The sequence below is a fragment of the Tupaia chinensis genome, unplaced genomic scaffold (assembly GCF_000334495.1).
Source record: "Tupaia chinensis unplaced genomic scaffold, TupChi_1.0 Scaffold000294_5, whole genome shotgun sequence".
NCBI lineage: Eukaryota > Metazoa > Chordata > Mammalia > Scandentia > Tupaiidae > Tupaia > Tupaia belangeri.
The window spans coordinates 3,411,534-3,421,645 of record NW_006159782.1 but is presented as its reverse complement, the minus strand read 5'-3'; the positions used below and the strand labels follow the sequence as shown (position 1 = coordinate 3,421,645).

The window sequence follows — 10,112 nt, the reverse complement described above, 5'->3', positions numbered from 1 at the left end:
GGATCCTCTCCGTTTCTCTCCCACCCTAATTCCAAGGGGAAGAGGACAGAGGTGCCTTCTGTAGACACTCCTGCCCTTGTCCACTCCCACCTCACAGATGCATTGAGAGGTCTCAGGTAGGTGGGCCCGTGTTCCTATAGGTTTTACTTTTTTCTGATGCAGAGAACCAGGAAAGAGAATCTTCTCTTTTAGCGACTAGAGTCCTTCTTTTAGGCATTAGAAATGAATGGAGAAAATAGATATAGTAACAGGAATGGGTTATCTTTTTGAGGAAAAATAGGCCTTGAATTTCTAGCCACACCAGAATACAATTGCTATCACCATTTTATTTCATAGAATGTTTTATACATGAAAATACGAGAAAAGGCATTGGTTAAAACTGTTGAGTTCTAAACCAACTCATTCTTCAGTGGGTTCATTTACACTGTGGATCAGATGAGGTTTCCCCAAACATAACTATATTCTGTTACAACACAGTCTATAAAGCAAGCATAGCATGTAGGCTTCAGAGTTACAGTGCCTGGCTTCATATCCTGGCATCGGTACTTGGGGCTGTGGGATTTAGGGCAAGTAACTAACCTTTCCAGATAGCCATTCCCTTATTTGTAAAATGGAAATCATAGTACCTACTTTTTAAAAAATTTGTTATAGGGCGTGTGCACTTGCTGGAAAGAGACAGGGCTCTGGAAAGAGAAAGCATTGCTCCCCTGCCGTGAATGGGCATGCTACAGTCCCTTGTCCATTCTTCCCTCAGGATTTTGGGTACACATACACATGTACCCAGTATGTTTTTCAAGCCACTGAGTCCAGGACTCAAACCGTGTAGTCAGCTATTTGGGATCCAGCTGTATTAACCACTATGCTACCTGCTGGCCCCATCTACCTGTGAAGGTTATGATAAGAATTTAATGAAAAAAAAATTAAATGAGATAGTGCATACACAGCATTTGGTGTGGTGCCTGGCAAGTGGTATGTCAGCTCTGTTTAATCTGAATGCCCTGGTCGTCAAGAAGTCTTCCTGTAATGTGATGATTATATTTAATTCAGTAGTAAGACTTCCCATAAGGCCTCGTATGTCCCTGTCATTCAGCTAGGGTCTGGGGATTGAGATGAATATTGTGGTCCATCAGGAACTCAGTATAATGAGGAGATCAGTGGGAAGTAATTCCAGTGTGAGCAGTTTTATGTTAGAGGGTTGTATAAAGATCTCTGGAAACAGGGGTGAAGACATTACTGCCTTGGGTGTGGCCGTGAGAGAACATGGTATTATGATACATTTATTTTGGTTTTCGTCCATGGTTCTTGGCTCATAAGTATTTGGCCTTTTCTTGATTCCTAAAAGCAGCTTCAGAACAGCTTCAGAAAGATAAATGTGAGAGGTAGTCCCTCCTTTCACCTACCTCAAGGCAGGTCCACAAGAGAAGCTGAAAATTTGAACAGACAGGCCTTACTGGGGTTCCCCACCCAATCTGTTAGCATCTTAATGCCTACACAGTGACGTCTCCATAAAGACCCAAAGGATAGGGTTTGGAGAGTTTCAGGGTAGCTGATCTCGTAGCGGTTTCTGGAGGGTGGTGTATCCAGAGAGGGCGTGGAAGCTCTTGCCCTTTCCCACGTGTCTTACCCTGTCCATTTCTTCATCTGTATCCTTTAAAATATCCGTTATAGGGGCTGGCAGGTGGCATGGTGGTTAAGGGCGCTGGACTCCCACATGGCTGACCACGGTTCAAGTCCCAGACCTGGCGACTTGATTTCTCACTTTCTTTTTCTCTCTCTTCCCCACCGCCCCATCCCTCTCTGGTAAAAATTAAAAATAAATGAAGTTAAATAAAATAATTATTTAAAAAATATATTCATCATAATAAATTGATAACCTAATCAAGTGTTTCTCTTGAGTTCTGTGAACCGCTTCAGCAAATAAATTGAACCTGAGAATGGGAGGGGTTTTTGTAGAAACCCCAACTCGTAGCCAGTTTGTCAGAAGTTCCGGATTTGGGATTGACATCTAGAAGGGGTGAGGTCAGTCTTGGGGACTGAGCCCCCAACACATGGGGTCAGATGCAGTGCCCAGGTGCATAGCACTGCCTTAGACTGTAGGGTACCCAGCGAGCGTCTGCTGCAGATTTGCTTGCTGGCCTGCCGGTGGGGCGAAAGCCCCATACATTTCAGGGATCACAGGAGTGATCTGTGTTGAGAAAAGAATCAAGGAAAGGGGCCAGCATGTAGCTTGGTGGTTAGGGCACTGGACTCCCACATGACCAGCCATGGTTCAAATCTTGGTCCTGGCACCTTGCTTTCTCACTTTCCTTTTCTCTCTCTCTGTTTCTGGTCAGATTAAAAATAATAATAACAGGGACTAGCAGATGGCGTAATAGTCATGTTGCTGGACTCCTATATAGTCTACTGTGGTTTGAGTCCTGGACCTGGTGGCTTAAAACTCACGCTGGGCACGTGTGCATACATGCCCAAAATCCTGAGAGGAGAATGGAGGAGAGGGGATTGTGGCATGGCCATCTCCCCTGAGGGGTGATTTCTCGCTTACTGTCTCTCTGTTTCTCTGGTCAGTGCACATACCCTATAACAAATAAATAAATCAAGAAATCTTAAAAAAGAAAATGAGGAAAAATATGTTTTCAGACTTACAGAGGGGATCACAGGTGGCTATGACCTGTGAACCATAAGGCCATGAGCTTCCTGGGGACAGTTGGCTCACGCACTCCCACCTCCCCAGGGTAGCAGTATTTGACAAATAACACATATTTGTCACATGAATAAACCAGAATACCACACCCTCCCACTGCCCTCCACTGGCTGTGGAAAAGGGGGCGATTGAGGTCTGCCTCAAGTGAGAAATAGAAGCTTGCCAGGCAGGAGGGCAAGAATAAGTAAATTTCTGGAGGTGGAAACTCCAATTTTAGTCTGGAACAGTCTGTGTCTAGCAGGGGCATCTGTAAGGCAAGTTGAGTCTGGGTCCTGTCCAGAAGGACTTTGGATCCCCAGTTCAGGATGTGGTAATATTGTGGGGAACATCGCAGCTTTGTAAGCACAGGGAGGACGCAGCCACGTTTGTGTCTTAGAAGGAGCGTGCCAGCAGCAGTGTGAGTACATTGGTGAGAGATACTAGAGCAACAGACGTGGCAGGTGAGATCCAGGAACTGAGGTGTTTGGAGTGACTGCATGGAACTACAACTGGAACAGCAGGGACCAGCTGGCCGGGCTGCAGGAGGAGAGCAGGATGAAGGGGAACAAGAGGGTGCCAGCTGGGTGGAGGGTGCTGTCTCTGACTGAGAGGGAAGGCGGGGGAGGGGAGCCTTATGTAATGGCTTTGGTTCTCGGCAGCCACTTGTGGTTGGCAGACTTGCCTTGGGCAGTGTAGGGCTGGTGTGAGATGACGCCCTTGGGAGCCTGCCTGCATGGGGGATGTAGGAGCAGCAGATCTGGAAGGGAATTAGTCACCTGGGACTTTGTATTCATCTTTTTTTTTTTTTTAAGTTTTTTTGCTGTAGGGTGCATTTGCTTGCTGGAGAGAGAGAAAGTGAGAAATCACTTCCCAACAGAGATAGTCACACAGCAGTCCCTTCTCCTCCATTCTCCTCTCGGGATTTTGAGCATGCACACTCTTCTGGCTTCATTTTCAAGCCACTGGGTCTGGGACTTGAACTATGGATAGTCATGTGGGAGTTCAGCACCTAAACCAGCACACTAGCTGCTGGCCCTACCTAATCTGTTTTGACTGTGAACTGGGCTATATGTGGCTGGAATGAACTGGGCTATATGTGGCTGTAGGGTTAATGGTCTGTTCATTTTACTCACAGAGTAAATACTCCCTGTCAAGCACTGCACCCGCTGCGGATGTGGCAGTGAATGAGCTGATGATCCCCAGGAAGCTCATGACCTGCCAAGTGGTTAATAGAGAGGAACTGTGGACAGAGGGCTTGTAAGCCACTCGGGGCCCTTGTGGGTTAATTCTCTGTGTTCAAATCGTGGCTGTATAGCTTACTGACATGGTGACCTTGGGCCAGTGATTTAACCTTTGCCTCAGTTTCTTCATCTGTAAATAGCGGATAAGAGTATTATTGACCTCATAGGACTGTTGTAGAGATAAAGGGAATTAATATATGTAAAACGCCCATTATCGTACACTCAGTATATGCTAGCTGTTCTCTTATGTACTCAAGCAAGTCACTTCTATGAAGAAGCCTACAATTGTCTTCCAAGTAAAAGTTGGAATTTTCATAGTTATGTCTGTTATCTTAGGCTGCAAGGCCTTTAGTACTTGTCATCCTTACTACATTGGGGTGATGAGTATTTCTATTCCCATTTAAAAACATTATTTTATTTAACTTTATTTTATTTATTTATCTAAAAAATTTGACCAGAGAGGGAAATAGAGAGACAGAGAGAGAGAAAGAGAGAGAGAGAGAGGGAGAGAGAGAGAGAGGCAGGAAAGTGAGAAAGCAAGTCGCCAGGTCTGAGACTAGAACCCTGGTTGGCCATGTGGGAGTCCAGCGCCCTCAACTACTGTGCCACCTGCCGGCCCCTTCTATTTCCCATGTTTTATATAGGGAAATATTAACTTGGCTTGCGCCGTTGGCAGGACTCAAATTCTCAAGTCTTGCCCTCCAGGTTCCTTTTTTTTTTTTTTTTAATTTTTTTTTAAAAATAAGATTTTTACTTTATTTATTTATTTTTATTTGGCAGGAGAGGGAGAGAGAAAGAGAAAGAAAGTGAGAAAGCAAGCCAACAGGTCTGGGACTTGCCATGTGGGAGTCTAGCACAGTTACCCGCCAAACCACCTGCTGGCTCCAACAATGTCAGAATTGCTGACTCCAGTATTCAGTGTCTGCTTGGTTATGCCACAACTCCACCTCATTCTCACCAGGCATCAGAAGGGCTAGGGACTGAATGGCCAAGGGAAACCCCTTATAGTCTTTCATCACATTAAAGATCACTTAAAGGGCACTTGCATAAATGGTTCTCTCTACCGTAAATACGTCAGTGAAGGACCTTTTTTTTTTTTTCCCCCCCAGTTTACTGTAGGGTTTGTACTTGCCCGGGAGAGAACTAGAGTTAGAGAGAAAGGGGAAAAGTGAGAAATCATTCCCGGGGGAGCTAGACATACGACAATCCCTTCTCTTCCATTCTCTTGGGACTTTGGGCACACACAAACATGGCTGATGCCATGTTTTGTCTTGTAAAAAAAAAGATTTGAGGGCCCAGCTAGTGTCGTGATTCAGGTGACTAGACCCCCATGGCTGACTCTGCAGTTTGAATCCCTGACCTGTGTTTGAGACACACACCAGGTGCTTGTTCATGAGGGGCTCGAAGTCCTAAGAGAAGAATGCAGGAGAAGGGATTGTGGTGTGGCCATCCCCCTCAGGGGATGATTCTTCACTTTCTCTCATTCTCCCCAGTAATTGCATGCACCCTATGGCAAAAATTTAAAAAATAAAACAAAAGTTGTTACGTATGGGGAAGCCTGTTATGTTCTACCCTCCCTGCTCAGGCTACTTTGTCTCAGCTGCGTTGGCCTGTCACAGCTTTGTCTCGGTGGCCATTGACGGGAGACTGACTAGCCTTCTCCCCTCCCCTCCCCTGTACAGGCTAATTCTTCTCCTTGGCTGTAGGTGCTTCCTGCATTTGAAGTTGGACTGTTTCATTTGGTCAAATAGTCAGGCTCCTGTTGTGTCCCTAAACTTGAAATTTTATTGACCATAAAAGGCAGGGGAAAGGAAAATGCCACCAGGGTTGTTAATTCTAGTTAAGGAAAAAAGTCATTTTGGACTTGACAGTAGCTCTCAAGTTAACTCGATTGCTGGAATAAGTAGAGTCAGACATCTCTTTGGGGAGGCAGGGATTAAGGGCAGGAGATATGAGATGTGAAACTACCAATTCTTGATTGTAACACGGGATTAGAGGGAATGCTATTTTGCACTGGAGGATCTTCTCAGTGAACCTGTCTCTCCATATTCCCATATTCCCATTCTGGGACCCTGACTGGTACCACTGTGTTTTTCCTTATGTCATTCCTGGTGTAGAGGACACAGGAGGTGGACGAGAATAGCAGTGTTGAAAGCAGTGTTCAGATCCGAACCACACTGCTATCCGTTATGTGGGTCAGGCCCAGGTTCTAACACCATGGGAAGCAGGCTTATTGAGGACAGGGCTGCTGCAGCCAGGATGACTCCACTGTGGCCAGGGAGCTGGTGTGTGGGAGCCGGCCTTTGCTGTGTTGTGCCCACATGCCCCGCTTAGGTGGCCGTGGTTTTAGTTCATCTTCCAAATGCGTTTGAGCAGGTGGGTTTGTTTCTCATTCAACAGCTGAGTCTCCCCTGCCCTTCCTGCTTTTGCTCAGTCTCACAGTGCCAGCCTCCTGAGCTTTCATGGGCCCCCTCATGCTCGTCAGCAGCACCCACAGAGGGTTTTTATTTCTTTTGGTCTTTTTTCCACACATGGACTTGTAGTTACGCTTCTAGGTACAGGGTGTTCAGCCATATTGTTTTGCGTTGTTTTTTTTCTTTTTTTCTGGCAGAAGGTAGAGAGAGTAATTTAATTCGTAAGGGTAAGCATGATACAGTAGGAAAGGCATCTTGCAAGGTATTAAGAGTCCTCGGTTGGGACCAGCAGTTAGCATAATGGCTATGTTGCTGAACTCCTATGTAGTCGACCGTGGTTCGAGTCTCGGACCCAGTGGCTTAAACTCACGCCAGACACGTGTGTGTGCGTGCCCAAGATCCTGAGAGGAGAATGGAGGAGAAGGGATTGTGGCATGGCCATCCCCCCGGCGGATGATTTCCCGCTTTCTGTCTCTGACTCTCTGGCGAGTGCACGTGCCCTATAGCAAAAACCTCTCCAAAAAAAAAGAGTCCTGAGTTCCTGGTCATCAGGTAGCATGGTGGTTAAAGCTGGATCCCACATGGCCAACTCTACAGTTGGAGTCCTGGACCTGAAGGCCTGAAAACACACTGGGCGTGTGTGTATGTATGCTCAAATTACTGGGAGAAGAATGGAGAAGGGATTGCAGTGTGTCCACCCCCCACACTCCATCCCCCGGGGTGATTTTTCACTTTCCCTCTCTCTGTCTCTCTGAGACAAGCCCACATCCCCTGTAGCAAAAATCTTTTTTAAAAATAATTATTTTATTTAACTTTATTTATTTATTTTAACTTGACCATAGAGGGACAGAATGAGAGAGAGAGGGGGAAAGTGAAGACGCAAGCTGCCAGGTCCGGGACTCGAACCCTGGTTTTCCATGTGGGAGTCCAGCACCCTTACCCACCATGCCAACGGCCAGCCCCTGGCAAAAATCTTTTTTTAAAGAAGTATTTTATTTAACTTTATTTATTTATTTATTTATTATTATTATTACTATTATTAATTTGACCAGAGAGAGAGAGAGAGGGAAAGTGAGAAAACAAGCCGCCAGGTCTGGGACTTGACCCATGGTCAGCCATGTGAGAGTCCAACCACTTGCTAGCCCTAGCAAAAATCATTTAAAAAAAAAAAAAATCCTGAGTTCTGGAGATGATTGTGCCATTTATTTTTTGGACCCTTTGGCAGACCACCTCACTTTTTGTGAAGTGACAAGATGGGATTTGGTGAGTCTCAGGGCCCTTCTCAGATCTAATCTTGTATAGAGTGGATCAAAACACGATTTGCATGTAGTATTGTTAGAGGGTTGTATCGCATGGTGGGGTATTCACAGAAAAACAAAAGAGAATTGACAATGAGCTTGGTGCTTTCTGTAATTTCACCAGCTTAGTGGAAGTTTTCCCACAGTAGTGGCATCATCCGTTCCGACCCCTGGAGACCTCCTGGGACGTCGTACCTCTCCTTAGACCTGAGAGCACGCAGTGCTAGATGCGAGAGGATATGAATTGCTGGGACTCGGCGTACCCTGAACCAGCTGGGGGTTGGCCTGATGGTGGAGGGGCGGTTCTTAATGTACCAGATGTGATGGCCGCGATCTGTCTTCCTCCTCAGGAGAGCAATGGCAGGCGCCGGGGAGCGCAAAGGCAAGAAGGATGACAATGGCATCGGTACAGCCATCGACTTCGTGCTCTCCAATGCCCGACTGGTGCTGGGGGTGGGTGGAGCAGCCATGCTGGGCATTGCCACACTGGCAGTTAAGCGGGTAAGTGTGTGCAGCCAGGGCCAGGGACGGGATGTGGTAGGTAGCCTCCGTGAAGCTGAGCTCAAGGAACAAGGCCTGGACAGGCCACTGGTAATTTGCCGTTATTAGTTGAGACCTTACGAGAACTCAGTCTACTGTCAGGACTCTGCCCAAGGAAGTAAGTAGAGTTACATATGAAATTTATCCCAACAAGTAAGACACTGCAGTAACCAAAATACTTTCCTCAACTGCTCATTTAAATAGCAACTCCGACCATGCGTAAACCTCCTAGTTCCCGTTCTGACCTCGCTTCTCTTGACATATCTCTGCAGACTTTCTGTGTAGCTCACTTACTGCGAACTGCCTGCTTCCACCTAGCAAATTGAAGCCTCCACGAGGGCAGGGATTTGAATCTCTGGTTGGCTGCTCTATTCTTATCACCTAGAGCAATGCCCAGCACACAGTAGGCACTCAGTAACTCTTTATCAAATATGTGTTGTTCACTGTTGTGGTGTATTAATAAAGTATGTTACACTGTCGGAAAATGATAAGACATCCTTAGTGATAGGAAGACATGGTCAATATGCTAAATGTGAAAAGTCAGGCTTCAGAAGTAGGGAGTGTGAGTCTAGTTACAGAAATATCTCTGTAGAAAGAAATACAACATAGTAACACTTTTTTCTAGATTGCGCCACTATGGGTAGGTTTATTTCTTATATCATTTACGTGGAGCAAAGATAGTCTTTGAACTTAGGAGGGCGAGTTTCGGGGATGGAGGAACTGGAAGGCACTAGAGGAAGGCCAGCGGGTCTACGGGTCTACGTGCCGTGTTCTCTGCTATTTCAGATGTACGATCGAGCAATCAGTGCCCCTACCAGCCCCACCCGCCTGAACCATTCTGGGAAAAGGAGCTGGGAGGAACCAAATTGGATGGGTTCCCCCCGGTTGCTGAACAAGGACATGAAGACAGGTCTGAGCCGGTCCCTGCAGACCCTTCCCACAGACTCCTCTGCCTTTGATGCAGGTAAGAAAGGCTGTTACCCTCCTGGGACATGCCTCTGCCTCTCTGTCCTGCTGCTACGTTCAGCGGACATTCCTTGGGCACGTGTGCGCCGGGCCTGTGCAAGCACTTGCCCCCATGCTGAGCCCTTCTTTCTGGGGCCGAGGCAGCTGGACTGAGCAGGCACGGCAAGAGCTCACTTGCCTCTCTCTCTTGCCTTGGCAGATACATTCTGCCCACCCCGGCCCAAGCCATTGGCCAGGAAGGGCCAGGTAGACTTGAAGAAGTCACGACTCCGCATGTCCCTGCAGGAGAAACTTCTTACTTACTACCGGAACCGGGCTGCCATCCCTGCTGGAGAGCAGGCTCGGGCCAAGCAAGCTGCTGTGGACATATGTGCCGAGCTCCGGAGCTTCCTGCGGGCCAAGTTGCCTGACATGCCACTTCGGGACATGTACTTGAGTGGCAGCCTGTATGATGACCTACAGGTAACAAGGCGGGTCCAACAAAGGGCGGGGTGGGGTGGGGTGGGTGCTGACTCGACGTTTCTCAGTAGTGTCCTTGGTGTAGATGGTCAGTGTCCCATGCCTGCCAGAAAGACTGAGCTCTGACTGCTTCTGAGTCCTGCCTGCTGGTCAGCAGGTGGAGGTCCATACCTGTTAGTCTTGACTCAGGGTCATCTTTAACCCTCGTTCATGTTTTAGCTCCTCTGACAACTTTCAAGAAGATGTAGGAGGCCACCTCCTTCCTATATTTTTGTTCTCAACTCTCCCTTATGATTCTCACTTTGTATAGATTGATACAGTGATGTGAAAGGTTTTTAAGTTTCCATCCTTTTTAGGGGAAGGCAGGATAGTGGGACCTGCATTTGGGAAAGCTGCCTCTTAAGCAGAATAAATCCCTCCAAAACTTTTGTTTATTTATTTATTTATTTATTTTTAGAGATATTTTTCGCTACAGGGTGCATGCACTCACTGGAGACAGAGAGAGAGAAATCAC

The 10,112-nt window shown here is 46.9% G+C and overlaps 1 protein-coding gene across 1 annotated transcript in view; it reads left to right on the top strand.

Annotated features, from left to right (window-relative positions):
* The window catches only part of MIEF1 (mitochondrial elongation factor 1), a 16,254-nt gene continuing 6,142 nt past the window's right edge, over positions 1–10,112 (top strand). Inside the window, exons 1-4 of the mRNA XM_014588703.2 lie at positions 1–116; positions 7,984–8,134; positions 8,960–9,137; positions 9,339–9,601. Of these exons, the coding sequence (XP_014444189.1) occupies positions 7,991–8,134; positions 8,960–9,137; positions 9,339–9,601 (585 nt within the window). The 5' untranslated portion in view covers positions 1–116; positions 7,984–7,990. The remainder of the gene's footprint in view (positions 117–7,983; positions 8,135–8,959; positions 9,138–9,338; positions 9,602–10,112) is intronic.